Here is a 19,697-nt window from a genome sequence, read left to right as displayed (position 1 = left end):
ATGGCCACAGATGGATGATTCCAAAGAGCTCCAATCATTTTGTACTTTCTTAAATGAATTCACCCATGCTTTCAATGAAGTAGATGGCAAAGGGAAGCTCTGTGGACACAATACTGTCACTAAGGCAAACAAAGTTATGTCTCAGGGATTGTTCTGGTCCAAGGAGATTGTCAGAACTTCCCAATAACTTGGTAGTTAGCATATCTCTCACTTTATCAAAATCATTGGATGCCCAAGATCTTTTTTGGGGACAAAGTCTTATTAATTTCCATGTCTCCCATGTCTAGCCCCAGTGTTTGTAAATAGAGGGGACTCAAATATTTGCAGAGTTACAAATGAATGGAGTAATGATACTTTACTTATTTATGTTTATAATAGCTGGGCAGAGTTTAGACTAACTAAAATGATAAATGTATGAGTAAGTGATACCCTATGTTGGATTGGGAGATTGAGTTAAAAACAAAGGAGTCAATGAAGGTTATTTTTTATTTTATTTATTTATTTAGTTTTGGCCACCAATACCCTTGGGTATTGCTTTCCTTCCTCTCTGTTCTTTGTTTTATCATTTTAAAACTGATTTTTCCCTTCCATTGTACTGTTGAACAAGTGAGGCCTAAAACACAAGTTTCAGAATTCAATGGTATAGAATCCTTTAAACACTTCCAAAAGAAACTGAATTGGTAATTGTGCGAGCAGAAGAAAGAATTTCTGTTGTTCTGGAGTGGGATGTTTTGTGAATCGGCAGACTTCTGTCCCTGTGACAAAATACCTGAGATAATCAACTTGTAAGGAAGAAGGTTTATTTAGGCTCATAGTTTCAGAGATTGAAGTCCATGATCACTTAGCCCAATTCCTTCTGGGCTCCCTCATGGTAAGGTGGCACACCCTGGTGGGGAATGTGCGGGGGAGCAAAGCTGCTTACCTGGTGGTGGCCAGGAAGTACAAGCTGGAGAGCTTCAAAGAGCATGTCCCCAGTAACCTGTCTTCCTGCCCTTGGGCCTCATTTCTTGAAGCTCCTACCACCTTCCAGTAGCTCCAGCTGAGGCCAAGCCTGTACATATGGGTCTGTGGGGCCATATCAGATCCCAGTTCCAGCAGGAGGGGATTCATGGAAGGGAAGCATTTCTTGTCACCAGTGAAGGTCAGAGGATGCCCGTCATGTCATTGATTGTTTTTGTTTTCTATCTGAAGGCAAAGAAGCAAATCAAAATAGAGGAAAAAAGTGAGATGAGTAAATTCAGTCAAATTTTCAATTGTCTTTTTCATTATTTCCATGTCTTTCAAACCTTTTGGTTTATTTTTATACTTTTCTCATTTTGCATCCTTATGACTTTGCAGGATGGAAAAACAAAATACAAGTAAAAAACTGTTTAACTAAACAATTCTCAAACGCTCCTAGCCACTCGATACAGGGCCCTGAGATGGGACAACTCCCTACTTATCAGTATAGATGTTCCCCTAGTACACTTCTATGTCTCCGTGACAGATTTAGCTTTACTTCCAAGTTGATTTCTTGGGCCGGTAAAGCTCAGAGACATTGGGGATTTATTTTATTAATAAACATCACCCTGTGATTTCATTAAGCATGATTGAAGGCAATATTAAATGGATAAAGTTTAACTTGAATCCAAGACCATTTCAGTCCTAAACCAACTTCATTCAGCTCTAAGATCATGCGCTATTTTGTCAAATATCTCTGTTATCAACCAGTTAAGGGTATTATTTGTCCAAATCATTCCTATGTGCACTCATCGATAAAGGGTGCATCTGACTACAGTTAAATCAAAGGCTATCTTACAGGTGCATGAGAAACTGAAGGAACAGAGGGAGGGCTAGGAAGTCACTCTGTCCCCTCTGTTCTCACAGCTCATCTCCACACTGAATGTAGTTGGACCCAGGGGTCAGGACAGCTTCCATGCTGGAGAAGACTGCTCTGCACACTCTCCAGAAATCACCTCTGTCGGGGAAGAGTTATCGTGGCTTTCAGTGGGATCTCTAATGCAACAAAGCTTCTGGAAGCTCTAGGGCCAGCTTTCCCAGTGAGACCAGAGCTGCGTCATATCCCAGCAGAATTCAGTTAAATCTTCACGCCACCACCCTTTGTAACTCACATCTCCAAAAGCCTCCAACTCTAATGGTTCTTTAAAAACCTGGATCATATTAAATTTGATACCATAAATAAGATGGAGACATATTCCTTGATTGTCCCTGGATTTTTTACTGGTGCTGTTTACATCGTTTGGGGTGTTTTGTGTTTTAACAGTAAAGCTGGAAATTTTTCATTTGTAGTCTAATTTGACCTGATTCAGCAATCTTTCCAATTTAAGTTCTTCTGCCCTGAGGTGTTTGGCACCCTTAACTGACTTATGGTCTCATCGTGACTGTACTTCTATATTTATTATGCAAATTGTTGTGTGAAATGAAAACCAGTTTCTGCTGGTAGAACTGAAATAGGAGGTGTCCCAACACAGGACAACAGCAGGGTTTGTGGTGAATGTCATCTAGTGTTCAGAAGTTGTCATATCCACTCCGAGCCAAACTTCACCGTCACCATTCCCTCATGGAACCCAGAGGCTGGGTCAGGCTTTCCCTGCTCTCCCTACTGACCTGCTAGGACATTTTCTTCCACTGATGGAGTCATCATTCCTTCACCCAGAAAGAGAACAGAGTGCTGTGGGATGGTGATTGGCTACAGCGAGGGCAAAGGTTGGACAGTACTTGGCAGGTTCAATGCCTTCCTCCTCCTCAGTTAGTGGGCCGCTAGTGTGACTTAAGATATTGAGGTTTCTTTAGCACATTTCAGAACTATCTGGCTTTCCTATTGGAATGAGGCTATCCATTCACAACAACAGAATATAGAAAAATGCATAACTTTCAATAATGTAGTTTATTAATTCCTTTAAAAAACAGAATTTTAAAGATTTTTGCCCTTAAACTTATTTTTTTCATTACTTTTGCTGGGATTTTTTTCCCTCATCCTGTTTAATAGAATAAGCACCAGGGTGAAGATTTCCTATAAAATGAGAGGTTTTCCTTTTCATGATGTTGTGATTCCCCCCAACACCAAAAAAACAAAAACAAAAAAAGTTGTTTTGAAGGGAACCAGACCTAATTAAGTCCAGATTCTGTAACTTACTAGCAGTGTCATCTTGGGAAGCTTATTTCATCTCTTCAAGTTCTGAGTTTATTCAATACTAAGTGAAAACAAAGCCCCACCCCAGAGCATTGCCGTGGTCTTGGAACGGTACCTGGCATTCAGCAAGTTTGCCCCCAGCATGGATCTTGGGTGCTCATCTATGGGGAAAGCATTTGGCATTGAAGCATGTCAGTGAGTTTAATCTAAAAAAAAAAGTTCATCATTAGATTAGAAAATGTTTGCCCCCACCTGTTTCAAAGCAGTTTTTGTAAGGGGTCCAGGAGTGATCTGTTAGACAACTTGAGCAAAAGATCTCCTTTAAGTTAAATGTAATCTTCAACACCGTGTTCTTTCTTCATGTGCTTATTAAGCACCTCTAGGTTCTCTTCTTTGGAATTAAGAAATTGTTCTTTTCCACTGGTTTTAGGTTCTCCAATGAGCTACATGTGCCCTGAAAATGTGGCCTGGTTTTCCTTTTCCTCCTCCCCCTTCACCATCCCACTGAAAGCCACGATGATAACTCTTCCCCGACAGGGGTGATTTCTGGAGAGGGTGCAGAGGAGTCCTCTCCAGCATGGAAGCTGTCCTGACCCCTGGGTCCGACTGCATTCAGTGTGGAGATGAGCTGTGAGAACAGAGGGGCAGAGTGACTTCCTAGCCCTCCCACTGTTCCTTCAGTTTCTCATGCACCCGTAAGATAGCCTTTGATTTAACTGTAGTCAGACCCACCTTTTATCCATGAGTGCACATAGGAATGATTTGGGCAAATAATACCCATAACTGGTTGATAACAGAGATATTTGACAAAATAGTACAGGATTCAAGGTCAATCCAAAGTCATTCTTTGGCAGATTCTCTGTCAAAATGTGTGTGTGTGTGTGTGTGTGTGTTTCCTGTCAAGTTTCTACAAAGAACACTTGCTAGGATGAGTCAAGCACCAATGGCCTGGCTTGGTCTGGCCCTCTGGCACCAGGCTGAGGCCGCGGCTGCACAGTAATGCTTTCTGCTCAGGACATTGTGCACCCCCTGTGACCACTTGCCAGGGACCAGCACCAGCCTTGTCAGATCCAGCACCAGCCTTGGTTCCTAGATTCTCTGCAGCACTTAGCACAGGGTCAGGGCAGGCCTGGTGCTCTTCATAGGGCATTCCGGGACCACTCTTGTCCTCTGGGGGATCTCTGGGTTAACACGATTGACCCCATATTTCTGCAGTGGACCCAACTCAATGGGCCATGGACTAGAGTGGAGGAACCGGGATCAGACTGGCTTCTGTGGAAGCACAAAGGCCAAAATGGGGTTTAAGAGCATGAAGAGAGCTTGGAGGCCTGGTGTTCAGGCTGCTCCTCCATGTGGTCCTTTCTACATCTTCTGTGACAGATAGACCTCTAGGCTCTGCTCAAACACTCCTAGGGACAGGGCTGGGGCGAGTCGCCCATGCCCTCCCCAGCCCCACCTTGCTCATAATCCAGAATAGCTGTGTACACAGAACACAGGAAGGAGACTTGGCTTTCTATTTCCATGGCCTTGGACAAGTCAGTTCACGCCCTTGCATGTTTCCCTCTCAAGCAGTACCCCAGCTACTCCAAAAGGTTGACAAAAGGATCAAATAAAGTAGAAAACAGAAATACATTTTAAAATCATGGTGTTTCTCTAAGTATAAGACATCACTGGCATTAGTACTGCATCAGCGAATGAGCGGAAGCACCCCCCTCCTCTCCACATTCTACTGGGGGAGAAAGCGCATTACACTTAGTATTGAAAGTGGGTCTGCAGTGCGTGTCTTTATGGAAATGTGCACCCACCCTCCTGATGGGTGCAAATCCAGGCCAACAATCTCTTTTGAGCATTTGGCAGAAGAGCTCCTGGACTCCTGTGGCTGTAAAACCACAGAGGTTCACAGTTTCAGTGTTAGAGTCGTCAGCTACTGACACTCTTCCTCTGATTTCTTCCAGGAATTTCTATTACATCACAATGTTGCGGGATCCCGTGTCGCGTTACCTGAGCGAATGGAAACACGTCCAGAGGGGGGCCACGTGGAAAACCTCTCTCCATATGTGTGATGGAAGGAGCCCCACCCCCGACGAGCTGCCCACCTGCTACCCTGGGGACGACTGGTCTGGGGTCAGCCTGCGGGAGTTTATGGACTGCAGCTACAACCTGGCCAACAACCGCCAGGTGCGCATGCTGGCCGACCTCAGCCTGGTGGGCTGCTACAACTTGACTTCCATGAACGAGAGCGAGAGGAACGCCATCCTGTTGCAGAGCGCCAAGAGCAACCTGAAGAACATGGCCTTCTTCGGGCTCACCGAGTTCCAGCGGAAGACTCAGTTTCTCTTTGAGAGGACATTCAACCTCAAGTTCATCTCCCCCTTCACGCAGTTCAACATCACGCGGGCTTCCAACGTGGAGATCAACGAGGGCGCCCGGCAGCGCATTGAGGAGCTCAACTTCTTGGACATGCAGCTCTACGAGTACGCGAGAGACCTCTTCCAGCAGCGCTACCACCACACCAAGCAGCTAGAGCACCAGCGGGACCGCCAAAAGCGGCGGGAGGAGCGGAGGCTGCAGCGCGAGCACCGGGCCCACCGGTGGCCAAAAGAGGACGGAGCCGCAGAGGGGACTGTCACTGAGGACTACAACAGCCAGGTGGTGAGATGGTGACCCCCTGCCCACTCCTCTTTCGGGAGGGGGGCGTGAGCAGGTGCACTGACCATCTGTTGGAGACGTTGGGCCATCCAGAGGACCGCTGGCTCCGGGTGGCTGCATTGGGACATCTGCTTCCTCTTGGTCTTCATTTTTATCCAGCTGGAGGTTATCTGCCTTGTTCATTTTTTTTCTTGACATTTTCAACCAGTGACTTGAAGTAGGGTAGGGATGCATCCTACATAGAAAACATTTGAAGGTCAAGGAGAAACAGTGGCCGAAGGAAAGGGTCTGTGTGATCTGTGCAGCCTTGTAGGTGATCCTTTGGGGAGCTGGAACTCTCAGAGATGCACATGAAAAGCCAAGTTATGGCTTGGATGTTCTGCTGAACCTGGTCTGTTTCATACTGTCTCTGTCATGGAAATATTAGTCTTTTAAAGAGAGAGAAAGGGAAGGAGGCTTCTGCCCTTAGATGAGGTTGCACGCCGACCCTCACCTGACTGCCGGTTCTCGTCTTTGAACTCTGTTTGAATGCAGCTTCCATCCTAAGTAATGTGTTTTGTTGCTGCAGTTGTTTTTCAACAAAATCACTGACCATCTCTAGAGACTCGCATCCCACCAACCCTGGCATCCCGGCTCTATGCCATGCTTCCTCCTCATCCTTAGGAGACAGGGAGTGGACACAGGACAGGGGTGGCTGTGGCTGAGAAATGAACATTGGTGGGGTTTTAGGGGAACTGCTTATTTACTGAGGACATCACACTGTACCAATTGTAATCTTCAATGTGAGGAATGAATGATCAATTAAGGGAGAAAAAAAATCAGGAGAAATAACATGTTTAACATTTCCAAACCAGCTACAGAATCTTAGTTTTTAAAAGAATATTTCAGAGTTTAATCTCTTTGGGGACAATCCTCTTCTTTGCCAAGGTACTACCAGGTTTGAAATTCTACTGTTCTAGAAGAAAAGAGATTTAAAAAGAACTTGGCCTAAAGAATAGGAGCTTAGCTGGTATGTATACAAAATATATTTGAGGTCATTACATGAATAATAACTCTGATTTGGGCCAGGAGACACGAACATCATTCACCAGATGGTCATTCCAGACGTAGATACAGACACTACATTCCAACATTCCCAATCTTTGTAGCCTAAAGTTCCTTCCCATGTTGTGTGCACCTGTTCTTAGATTGCGCTATACCCAGCAAATCAGGTCGGAGGGTATAAACTTAACCAAAACCCACTGTATTCCAAGAGCTTATTTTCACCTTTTCCCAGTCACAAGTACAGTAACCAAAAGTGCACTGACCAATGGGGGAAGTAGGAAGGAAGGAAGAGAAAAGTGTGTCTCTCCTCCAACTGGAGGCTCAGAGCGGGTAGAAAGTTTCACACACATTGATGTGATCAGTCCTTCCAAGGAGTCGAAAGACGAGTAAACCTCCTAAGTCAGATGGAGAAGCCTGTTTCATCAACATCCAATGTGTTTGATGTTTAAGCCTGCTTTCCATGGGCCACCCCGCAGAATGCTCTCTGGGGTGGAGAGTCCATCAACCCACCAGCATTCATGGAGAGCTGCTGCACAGAGGACAGCCCCACGTCCCCATCCAATACAGATCTGGAGAAGTGGCTCCCATGCTTCTCTCACTGCCCTTGACTTAGCTGAGGACAGGCTCCCTTGTGCTATGAACCAAGGGAGACCCTTTCTATACTTTAAGGATACTCTGCATTAACAAGGTAGATAGTCTTGGTTCCAGTTTCCCAGATGAGAAAAGTGAAGCCTAGAGACCATAGGTGGCTTCCCCATGGATTGTAAGGTAGACATAGCTGACCGCAAAGTGCAAACACTTTACTTATTCCATCCTGCTCTTCATATGGGATAAGGCTCAGGTCTCCTAAAGCCTCCTGTCAATCATGCAAGAAGCCAGATGTTATTGCCCTGAAATATTTGTCCCTGACCCACATAGGTGGCACAACTGTGATAGCGCCAAGCTAGCAGTGACCCAGAGCCGTGCTGCTTTTGGGTAAGTCCCTTCCACATCACTGATTCAGCAACAAGCTGAGATCAATGACTTCTTGGGCAGCTGCACTTTGTGAGCCATATATAAGAGTGAGTTAAAAGGGGCCAAGAAAATAGCACTTGTCAGTTGGTAGAAAAATGCCAATCAAATATTTGTGTCTCCCCTTTCCAATCATGTGTTCCTAAAGTAGGGAGGGAAGGGACATTGCTGCAGGGACTAATGAGGGGCTGTGTCTCCATCTTCACATTTGGGTGTTACAGTCTCGTGTCTTGCCCAGAATAGAAAGGCTGCAAGCTTTCCTTCTCCCTACCGTTCACTCTGCACTGTGACACACGGACACACACACACACACACCGACAATCCAGTGTTTTGTTACGTGGAAAATCAAAACAAGCTGGAAAGCATTTGGATTGTTTCTTCTAAACCCACTTTACTTTTTGGCAGGGAACCTGTGCCGCGCTGAGACGCGGAGGCAGCCCCTGCTCACTTCACACTGTTCCCGAGGCACCTGGGATTTCTATCAAAAGGCTTTCCACTGCCTTTCTGCTGAAGGCTTGATGTATGGGGCTCCGCTTGAGAACAGATAGCAGGATGTTCAGAGGAGAAGCCATCTCTGTGTGTTGGCCCGAGGCCAGCACTGAGCAAATTAAAAAGACGGACGTGGCCCTCCTCCTCATATCATTTCATTGTAAAGCAGCACACTTGTCACGTCCCCGGGGTCCTGTGTTGATGGAAATGGAGAGTTAGAGAAGTAGTGTGTTCTCTGGAAATTGGCTGCACACCTACATGCGGAGTGGCTCTCAGGGACAGGATGCCCGTGGAAGGCACCTGGGCCCAAGGATCCATGGGCAGTCAGTGACCTCAAGGTCCCAGCCCAAATCAGCTCCAGGGCATTAGTGTCCAAAGCTCCAGAACACACACACACACAAACACACACACAAACACACACACTCACACACACAGGGAGCTCCACGTCCTGTCAACCCCTGTAGTCCCCAGGTGGACACCCTTTCCCTTCTCTTGGCAATGGAAGCCTTAGTGACCACGTTGATATGAGATTCCCTGTGGGAAAAGGGGGAGACATTTTATTAAGAACCAAGATACACACTTATTTTGTCTCCTTCTGGCTTTTTGGCAGCCTGTTCTTGGTAACTGGAGAAATAATCAGTGATCTTAACAAACAATGTTAGACAACAGTTAAGGAAATCATGGATGTGCTCATTTTCATCTAACAGAGTAACTTCACCATAGTTTGACCAAAGGTTTGAAGTATTTAAAGTCTGAGTGGACAGGCTGGGGTCATGGCTCAGTGGTGGAGCACTTGCCTAGCGTGTATGAGGCCCTGGGTTCGATTCTCAGCACAGCATATAAATAAATAAAATAAAGGTTCATTGACAACTAAAAAAAAAATTTAAAAAAAGTCTGAGTAGAGATAGTGCTAATTTGGGAAGAAAGTCTACCAGATAGACTTACTAAGGAGCTGAGACTAGAGCATCAAAACATTAAGATTAAGCATAGTAGGCAGGAATCCCATTTGACCATTTTAACCCAGACATTCAAATAATAAATAAGATTGACGCTATTTTCCTCTCACTTAAGACAAATGGGTTTGATAGCTCTGGTGTGTGACCTTCTCAGAAACCCAGGTCCTCTCTTACTGCTTTTACATTTTCATGTGTGGCACCCACCCCATGGTCCAAGATGGCTGCTGCAGCTCCTGCTATCTTATTTTCATTTATGATGCTAGAGGGGAAGTGAAGAGCAGTTGCTCATATCACTTCCAGTCACATCTTATGGGCTAGGACTTAGACATTAGCCACATCCAACTGCAGAGAAAATGTCTTTACTCTTCATTGCCAGGTACCTCGATAAGTTCGGGGGTTCCATTATGAAAGAAACAATGTGAAAATTAATACTGATAAAAACTATTAGTCTCTGACACAATAGGGAATTGAAAAATACTTCAAGTGCTTTTCAATGTCATTTATTTCATCATAAGTTTTGCAAGGGATGAGATTAAAATTCATCGCTTTGTATAGCGTTTAATGCTTTTCAAAACATTTTTACATCTAATATCTCATCTGGCCTTCATTGCGTTCTTGTGTGCTAAAGGGGAGTTCTATTCATTATCCCATTTGAGAGTTTGGAATGAAGATTTAGAGACATTGAGAGATTTCCCAGAGACTCTAATTCATTAGCAAGTTGCTCAGAGCCGCAGTCTTCCGACTGCATAGCCTTTCCCACTACTGTATGCTGCTCAGCATCCGTTTTGGGATTGGGAATTGCAAGAATATGAAATCTAAGTCTTTATTGATTTATATCTTCCCTCACCTCATTGTGGAACTGCAGTGACCTAGAAACTGCCAAGGTCGAGTTGACTCTCCACTCTGCCTCCAGTGCAGGGGCCTCTGTGAGGGTGAAATGCCCGGGAGATGAGCAGTATTGAGGAAGCCCTTGACCCCGGGGGAGGCGTGCAGACACCTCTGGCTGGATGTCTGCCCTCCTCAACCCCAGAACTACTCACGATGAAGGTGGAGAGGATGTGCTCCACTCCTCGGGGAAGCTCAGTATTAGACATATGCAGACTCAGTAGCGCCTGTTAGTGAAGCTTAAGGGTGATCAATACAAGCCCTGCTCCACTTCTCCTTCCCCAGCTCCCTGAAATTTTATCAGCAGAATATTGCGCTAGTTCTTAGAGGGTTTCCTGGTGTTAAATGAGTTCCTTGGCACATTCGCTAGAGAGAGGAAATGCTTTAGGCTGCAGCAAGCTACCATCTTCAAAGGTTTTTTTTTTTTTTTTTTGATTCCTCCAGACACAACCTGTGGCTGAGACGAGAGTCCCTGTGATGAGGACGTATTGGGGAGGGGAGCCAGGGGGAGCAGGGTAACTACAGAAGAAATGGGGCTATCAAAAGGAGGCAGACCCTTCAAAGATGGAGAGATGATGAATAAAATATGTGCCAGGCAATCCTGAAAAACAGAAAAAGGAGTTTCCTATTTCTAAGATATAGAACAGGGTCAAGCTGAGGTAGCATGTGGACCTCAATTCCTTCACCCACAGCAAAGAACAGGAAAGAGAAGGGCTCTTGAGACTGGACCAGAACACCCGCTGCCTTTAGAGCCGGAAGGCTGTTTGGGTTGGGGAGTGGAATCAAGGAGAAAGCCGGGTTGGATGTGGGTAGGAAAACCCTGGTCGGTCACCACCGTCACTCTAGGGCTTTCCTTTGCCAGTCATGGCGCCTCTGCTGCTCTCCTCTGAAAGCTTCCAAGCTGGGACCCAGTGCCATCCAGGGGGCTGCATTGGTGTCCTCCCAGGTACTGTGGGCATTGCTTGTCATCCTGCTCCTCCATCTCTGCTGAGCATGAGCCCATGCCTACGTCTCTCTCCGCGTTCTCCTGCACACATCTGAACTCATTCCCCGATGCTTTGAATTAGCCCTTCTGGGCCAGCGGGGGGATGCTGAGACCTGTGTGTTTGGTGGCCACGTGCATCTCCACAGTACATTGACAGAACCAACCTGCCTTGCAGAGATTTCCAGAGGACTGGCCTAGCTGTGAACACCAGCAAGACAAAAGCAAGCCCTTCAACGTCCAGGCAAGGGCTCAAGGTAACCTGACAGGATGCCAGATCTGGGAACATGGACACACAGATGTTTCTCAAGCCCGTGTTCCAAATTGTCTATGGAAACCACTGTCACTGCCATGCTTCAGCACGCTGAGTGGGACCTCTGTGGGTTCCGTGTTCTGCTGCACTCTGGCCACTCATCAAAGGGCCAGATGCCCTGCTGGAAAGCCTCAGCCCTTGCTGGGGAAAACCCTGTTCTGCAGAGCGGAGTCTCGTGTGACTTAGTCATTATCACCCAGCCTTCCATCTCCTGGCCTTGTATTTTTTTAATCATGTGGCCATCTTTTCTTTTCCTCCCCTTTTTCTTTCCCCCAGAGTACTTTCTGGGTTTTGCTTGCATTACTATTTTTCTTTCATGTATCAACTCAATGTTAGAAAAATCTGGATCTTTATCTGGTGCCCCATTTTAGATGTAAAGATAGTTATTCAATAGCTAGTAAATTATTTCTCCTAAGAGATATTTCCTTTTGTTTCTGTGCAATAATATGTATGAACTCAGTTACTAGGAGATTGTATTGTGACATTATCAACCTTTATTGCTATTTAAAAATGATAGTTTGTAGAACTGAGGATTTCCATTGATGTGAAGCACAATTTAATGGATAAGTTAACATATTAAACTGTTGTGATGTCAAGAACAATTGTTTTCCCCTGTGTTTTTGTCAGAGACATTTTTGCAAAATGAGAAAAGTTAGTTAAACACTTTAAGGGATTTATGGAAATTGAATCCACGGGATCAGCTTAGTCAAACTCTGCAAATCCATGCTGTGGATACAAATGTGGTTATCGGATGGGAAACTCTAAAAGTCATCAGAGACAAAGGAAATAGGGATTGAAACAATTTAGAGCCTGTGAGGCCAGGAGGATTCCAGAGGCTCTGAAACACATTAGCTTCTAAAGCATGGTGCTCCTAGCCCCCACCCCCACCCCCACACTGCCCACCTCAGCACCTTGAAGTCGGCTGTGAAATGTGGAAGAGCCACCAGGAGATGAAGGAAGAGGTAAAGACTTGAGAAAGACTGGTGGGAGAGAAACATATTGGAGTAAAGAATCTGGGAATTCCATTTAACAGAAAGAAAGAGAACAGGAAGGAAGGAGGAGAGGAGGAAAGGGAGAGAAACCCACAGTAGTGAGCTCTAACAGGGTTTCTCCATGGATTCAAGTGTAGGATTCAATGTGAGATTTTTTTTTAAAAAAAAAGCTTGTTTCCATAATAAAAGCAAAGAAGGAGAAATTTCTAGCAGAGAAAAAAATTCATTTGAAATTCTCTTGAATGGTGCAATTTATAATTTTTTTTTTCTGTTCTGTGAAGTGGAAGCTGTAGGTCCTTGCTTGTGGGTGAGAATTTTTAACTATAGAAAAAATGGCATCTGACTATGTCCCTCTATCTAATGGGAATCATAGAAAGGGAACTATCCATAGGAAAGACTCCAAAAGATGGAAATTAGACACACACACACACACATACACACACAGAGACAGAGACAGAGAGAGCAATTTGGGGTTTGATTTCCAAGAAAACCCTGGAATAAGAGAAAGACCTAGGAATCCTGAGGGTAACTTCTTTCTCCATTCATCTTGAAAATACAATAGTCCCCGCTTTGTCCTGGGAGCTATGTTCCAAAATTTCTAGTGTGTGCCCCAAACCATGGATAACACAGAACCCTCCACCTACTGCATTTCACTGTAGATCTCAGCAACCTGAGCCTTTTCACCACTATGACCAAAAGACCTGATGAGAATACATACAGGAGGACAAGTTTATTTGGCTCATGATGGTTTCAGAGGTCTTAGTCTATAGATGGCCGGCTCCATAGTTATGGCCCCAGGTAAAATAGAACATTATGGTGGAAGACTGTGGTGGAGGAAAGCATCTCAGGACCTAGCAACAGGAAGAAGAGCGAGAGCTCAGCTCACCAGCAACAAAATATAAACCCCAAAGGCACCCTCCCAGAGACCTGCCTCCTCCAACCACACCCTACCTCCCCATGGCTACCACCTGCTTAGTCAGTGGGTTCACCTACAGATTAAGCCACAACTCATAATTTAATCATTTCACTCTAAATGTTCTTGAATTGTCTCACAGATGAGCTTTTGGGGTACACCTCATATCTAAACCATGATACTCAGCTTATAATTTTTCCTTTCCTTTCCTTGAGAACTTTTGCCAGCTTATCCAAATTGTTATCAACACTACTCTTACATTTGGGGCCATTATTAATTAAAATGAGGGTGACCTGAACCCAGCATTGCAATATGACAACAATATATCTGAAGCCAAGATGACCAAGTGACTAGTGGGCAGGTAGCACACCCAGCATGGATACGCTGCACAAAGGGTGATTCATTTCCCACGCAAGATGGAACAGGATGGTGCAAGTTTCATCACAATACTTGAAACAGAATGCAATTTAAATCACATGAAGTGTTTATCTCTAGAATACTCCATTTAATAATTTTGTCCACAGTTTACCATAAGTAACTGAATGTGTGGGAAATGGAACAGCGACTCAGGGGAGACTACTGTAGTATTAAAAGTAAAATTGAAAAACCATGGAGTATATTGAAAATATCCAATCCACATAACACTGTTTTATTCTCACAGGCCAGTTCTCATATCAAATATAAATATGCAAATTAATGCTGTATAAAATAGGCCAGTGCAATTATTTCTTTACTTTACAAATAATGTTAATATTTTATGATTACAAAGTAATACAAGATCTTATTCAGAAAAATATAAGTTACTTAAAATCCATACATTATAGAATTCAACCCTGAGATTATTTTGATCTATTTCCTTTCATATTTTTATGCCTTAGCAATTAGGGTAAATTTTTGAAAAATGCTTTAAGAAATTGGAATCATATATCTATCAGTGGAACTATGTATATTAACTTCTTAATAACCATTCTATAAAAACATGATTTTAATAGCTGCAAGTAATTCTGCATTTTCGTAGTTTTGGTCATTCTCAACTTTTCTTTTTCAAATTTTCCACTCATATGACACTGAGATTTATATTTTGTAAGTAAGTAGCATTTATGTGGCTTTGCATACCTGTTGGAGAGAAGACAGTAAGCTGCTTTGGTTACATCTTCCCCAAAAAAAAACCAGAAAGAAAAAAATAATACTGTCAAAATGACATAGAAGCAGTTAAATGATTTGTGGAAAAATAAGAAAAATTGATTTACCCATGTAATCAAAGGAAATTATATGGGTCTTCTAGAAGCGCTCCACCTGACCCTGGATTATCGTTTCTTAAGACAGTGGGAGCACACCTGCCACTGGCTGATCGCCCTCAGCTGAGTCTGAAGGCCCTGTTCTCTGTGAGACCTTGCCCCAGTGTGATATGATCTGGGGGCCAAGCAACAGCTAATAATGCTTCTGTGCAGGCAGAGGCCATGCCTTTTGACTGGCAGCAACTCTTCGGCTTCGCTCTGAAGCACCCAGTAGGGTCAGCAGAGGGCTGCATCCTGGGGCACCCCAGTTCCTTCCTCCCTGGGCTGCCTTCTGCAGCCTCCCTTCCCCAGGGCTGTTCCTCACGCCCAGCTCTAAAGTCTCTGCTTTCCAGGGAGATGGCCTGACCTGGAGCCCCAGGTGCCAGCCTCCACAGCCTGAGCATTTCCTCTTAGTACCTGGAGATTTGCCTTCCTGTCTTGAGCTCAGCTATATTTTTAAAAATATTTTGGGCAATTTTTCTACTTGTTTATGACTGAAAGGAATCTGTGCTCGCTCGGCCAGTGGAGTTAGCAGAGAAGAGCCTGCCGTGAGCTGGCTTCCGGGGCCTTTATCATCTGGGGCCCCACCTCACTCCCTCCATTTCCAGGCTCTGGAGTCCCCTGGTTAGCTCTCACTTCCTTCCTGTTCTTGAGGATGTTTCCCTCCTTCGTCTCTTTCCTAAACCTTCCCCTTTGTCTTCATTTCCTTTAATAAAGCTTTTTCTTTGCTTTTTTATGCTTTTTTTTTTTTACATATTTTACCTTTCTATTGAATTTTAGTTCTCAATTTTTAATCTTACACTTACGGTTGGATTTTTTTCATCTTATTATTTGGTATTGGTGTCCAGTTTTTAAATCTTTTATTTTAAACCTTGTCAATTTCAACTATGTCCTAAGCCCCACCTTTCATTTTTATTGACAGTCTACATTCAATTTTTTGTCATTTCTCATTGTCGTCATGTCATTTCTTTCCTTTAGTTTGAAGCAGACTTGTTTTATTTCTGTTATTTTTAGCCACTATATTGTCTCGAAAAATTCCTCCTGCACAGTTTTTTACTTGTTGAAATTATACTGAGATCTCTTTGAGGCTTTGTATATGATTAAATTCTTGTAAAACTTTCAAGAATACCTGAAAAGAATATGTACTGTCTTATTAAATTATACATATATATGCATATATATACACACACATACATATACAGAAAATATAGAAATATCTAATATATATATATATATATATATATATATATATATATATATGGCATACATATAGCAGTTTACCTACATATATATCCCTATATAGAATCATTTAATTTCTACATATGTGAGTGTAACTATACACACATACATATATGCATGATTATATATATGCACATATATAAACATAATTTATCAGAGTGCGGAAGAATCTGTCTATAATGTGTTTCTACAATTCATAACAATTCTTAGCTCACATATTTTGGTCATTTATTTGTGCTCATGACTTCTATATTCTTCATTGATGGGACTACCATTCTCAGTATTAAATGACTCTTTTTGAATCATTGAATATTTTTTCTTTAAAGTCTCCCATTTTATCTTTGTTATTATTATGATTATCATTATTATCTTGTGGTTAGGGGGCTCAAACCCAGATCCCTGAGCCTGCTACACAAATGCTTTGCCACCGAGCTATATCCCTAGCCCTCATTTAAGTATTATTTTAAACATTTCAAAGTTTACCATGAACATGTAGTTTGATTTTTCTCACATAATCTGCATCTTTGCCTTTTTTAGTTTGAGAATTCTCTTTGTTTATATAATTACTGGTAATTATCATAATTTCTAGATTATTGCCTTTCCTTTGTTTTTCCTACTTGTGCTTCTTTTCTATTTTCTGTCATGATAGGCTATGATTTCTTTGAAATCCATGTTGGAAATGCAGCCACATTTACTTGACTCTCTTTTATGTCATCTGAAGCTCTTCACATTTATGTGCTTCCCTTCTTCCTCCTTCCAGTCCTTTGTTTTAATTATCTGGAGTGACAACTCTGGATTTGAGATCAACTAGGATTCTCCCTTCATATCACTGGTGATACACTATTACTATAGTTAGCGCCAGATCTATACACAAAGGAGGTAGGACAGTAAAAATTCACCCAACTGAAATCTGTCATCCTAATCTGGAAACTCCGAGTCCCTTTCAGAGTCAGAGTCCTCACAGTTCTGCTGTCATGCTCACATGTATCTGATCATTTAAATTATTCAAACAGTTGTGGTGTGTGAAATAAGAAGACACGAAGATAAAGAGGAAATTAGGACCTCACAAATTCGTGTCTGAAGGCCATGGGGACAGCTTGCTTTCAGGATGTCATCAGCTCCTGTGAATAATATGTAGCTCGTTGAGAAAATAAATAAACAAATAAAGGAGTGACGACTTTATCAGAGCTTTAGAAATGCAACTATCTTTGAGTTTAATGTGCAAGTAGCTACCCCATCATGAAAGACTCCAAGGAGTGGAGGAAGGAAGAAGTCTTCTGTGGCAGATAGAGATGGCTTGATTTTTTTCTTAATTGAAGAATATAATTTTAAAATATTTCTGTGCAAGAGCACTGGCAATTTTAATATCAAGGTAGCAGCGATTGAATAAATATAAAAAATTCTTTGCTGGAAAGGAGAGATGGTGCCTTCACAAATCCACGGTGCTCACCTTATCAGAGGCACAGCCAGGTGCTATGCCCTCCCCTGCTCGTTGCAACACCTACAGGTGTTAGGCTACAAGAAGTCATCAAATCCTTGCAAATCAGGGCACCCCACCTAGGAGCCCCGCCAGGAAGCCTGCCAGTTAAGTTTTAAGCAGAAGCACATACATTACTGTTCTTCTAAGAAGCCACTGCTGATGCTTAGCATTCTTATGTGCAGTTGCAAGTCACAGCCCATCCCTGCCACCCCACGCAGCTCCCCTTGTGGAGGCAGCAACAGAAGCTCAATGCATTAGCCTAGCCGCTAAAGACTGAGGGTGCCACAGCCAGGACCCTCTGCTAACATCTTCATTTTCTTTGCTGTCTAGGAGAGACAGCCATCTCTAGGTGAGGTCATGAAATTTGGAAAAGGTATACAGTACATTCACCACCACACAGTGATGCTGCATATCTTGGTATTACTAGTCATCAGCTTTCCTAGAAGTTATCAGAGCAAATGTTCACTAATTTTTTAATAGCCTCCAAACTCAGATTACCAAGATATCCACCAGAGTGGGACCCATGACTCAGAATGTCAGGAGGGACTCTCCCATACCTTTACCACCTTCTAAATCTACCACCAGCGTGATGACAATTCAAGTCTCTTCACTGTCTCCTTTCTTCTTTTCTTTGTAGGCTTCTTTCCATTCTAAAAACATTCATTATGCCTCTTCCATGAGCCAGGCAAATACTAAATGCTAAAGTTCAAAGACTAGGGTCCTTCTGAGCCAAAAAGACTTCAATGTTTCCAGTGATCCCTTCAGCATTCACCAGACATGAACCCCAGAATAACCCCCAGGGAACCACCCTCAGCCATCTGAGCCTACAAACCCCACCTTTCCTGCCTTTCTTGCACACAGTCTAGTGTTGATCTGTACTTTGCTCCATGCTCAGACACTTTGGGCCAAAACAGTCTTCCCTCTTCCTTATGCCATGGCCCAAGAGGATAGATCAGCTCTACCTCCCACTGTACACCACGGAGCATCCTGGTATCCAGCTCAAACATAAGCCTGGCTTCCTAATTGCCTGGCATTGAAGGTCATATGCATCCTTTCCCTCTTTGATCCTTTACTATATACTGAAGGTCCTTAAGGTCAGGATAATTTCTGCCTTCTCACCTTTGCTCAGCCTGATCCACAGTAGATACTCAACATATATTTGATGGATGAATTAGTGAGCAAAAACATCAGTGACAGAGAATGAACCCAACTCTTCTCAAGCAAGCCACAAAAAATCCCATAGTATCCTCAACGACCCATGTTCTCATGGGTCCCCAACAGACTGAGCTCTCTAGATGCCTATTTTTTGGTGAACTATGAACACCTGTTCCAAAACACCTTCTGCTTAACCTTTCAGTTTAACATACCCAAACTGAAATTCATTACCTGCTTTTTCACCACCAGCCCTCCAAATCTGTCTTTCCTTCTGAACTCCCTTAAGTCAGGACCTGCAGACCCACAGGGTCACCCAAGGTAGAACCCCTAGGGGCCTACAGCAACCCTTTCCAACCTGGTGACAATTTCCAGAGTCTGTTCCTACTCCCCATTCCCAGAACCACCACCCAGTTTAGACAGTCATTCTGTCTCACCTTGTTTGCCAGAGGGAGATTTTACACCTATTTTAACCTTCACAGAAATACTATGAAGCATTTTGACTTTTTTCCTCATTAGAAACTGAGTATCAGAGAAAGTAACCAATAGCCCCTTAATAGCTATAAAGTTGACAAATACTGAAACTATATGAAGTCAGCTTCATCCAAAAGCTCAAGTTCAATTCTGCAATGATTGTTTTCCCAGTGTCCAAAGTCTCTCCTCAGTCCAACCCCCCCTATTCAAAGACTCCATCATGTCACTTTCCTGCGTAACCTTCTTAATGGTGACTGTTGATCTTAGGATCAATATAACATTCTGTAACATGGCACTTAGGATGCATCAACCCACCTCACCTCACTCTCCACAAAATCTGTCCTATATTCTAGGGATATGGAATTGCTGGAGAATTCCTCCAAATGGCCTGGGGAGAAATATGCCTACTGGATTGTCAGGAGAGGGCAGAGTTGATTAAGACAATAAGGAAAGAAGCAAAAAACACCAAAAGACCTGGGAAACCTTCAGGGTGAAGGGCCTCCAATAGAAAAATAACCATTTGGGCTAGGGATGCAACTGCAGTTCTACCTCCACGGCAGAAGGAGAGTGGTGAGAAGGAAGGAATATTGAAAGAGAATTCTTTGAAGAGCCACACAGTCTGAAAGGATGCTAGCTGAGAAAGTGCAACCTGATGTTCAGGTGCCACCACTACAATGAAGTCACAAGTTATAGACAGAGGTAGGAGGA

The 19,697-nt window shown here is 43.4% G+C and overlaps 1 protein-coding gene across 1 annotated transcript; it reads left to right on the top strand.

Annotated features, from left to right (window-relative positions):
- The first annotated feature begins 4,945 nt into the window (after positions 1-4,945).
- Positions 4,946-12,118, top strand: Hs6st3 (heparan sulfate 6-O-sulfotransferase 3). Its single transcript, XM_046454996.2, has one exon. It carries the CDS (start codon positions 4,946-4,948, stop codon positions 5,795-5,797), a length of 852 nt encoding a protein of 283 aa, XP_046310952.2. The 3' UTR covers positions 5,798-12,118.
- Positions 12,119-19,697: the final 7,579 nt, after the last annotated feature.

Source organism: Marmota monax, unplaced genomic scaffold (assembly GCF_021218885.2).
Source record: "Marmota monax isolate L192 unplaced genomic scaffold, Marmota_monax_Labrador192_F-V1.1 WCK01_AAM20220418_F8-fsc00026, whole genome shotgun sequence".
Lineage (NCBI taxonomy): Eukaryota > Metazoa > Chordata > Mammalia > Rodentia > Sciuridae > Marmota > Marmota monax.
This window is presented reverse-complemented; position numbering and strand designations above follow the sequence as displayed.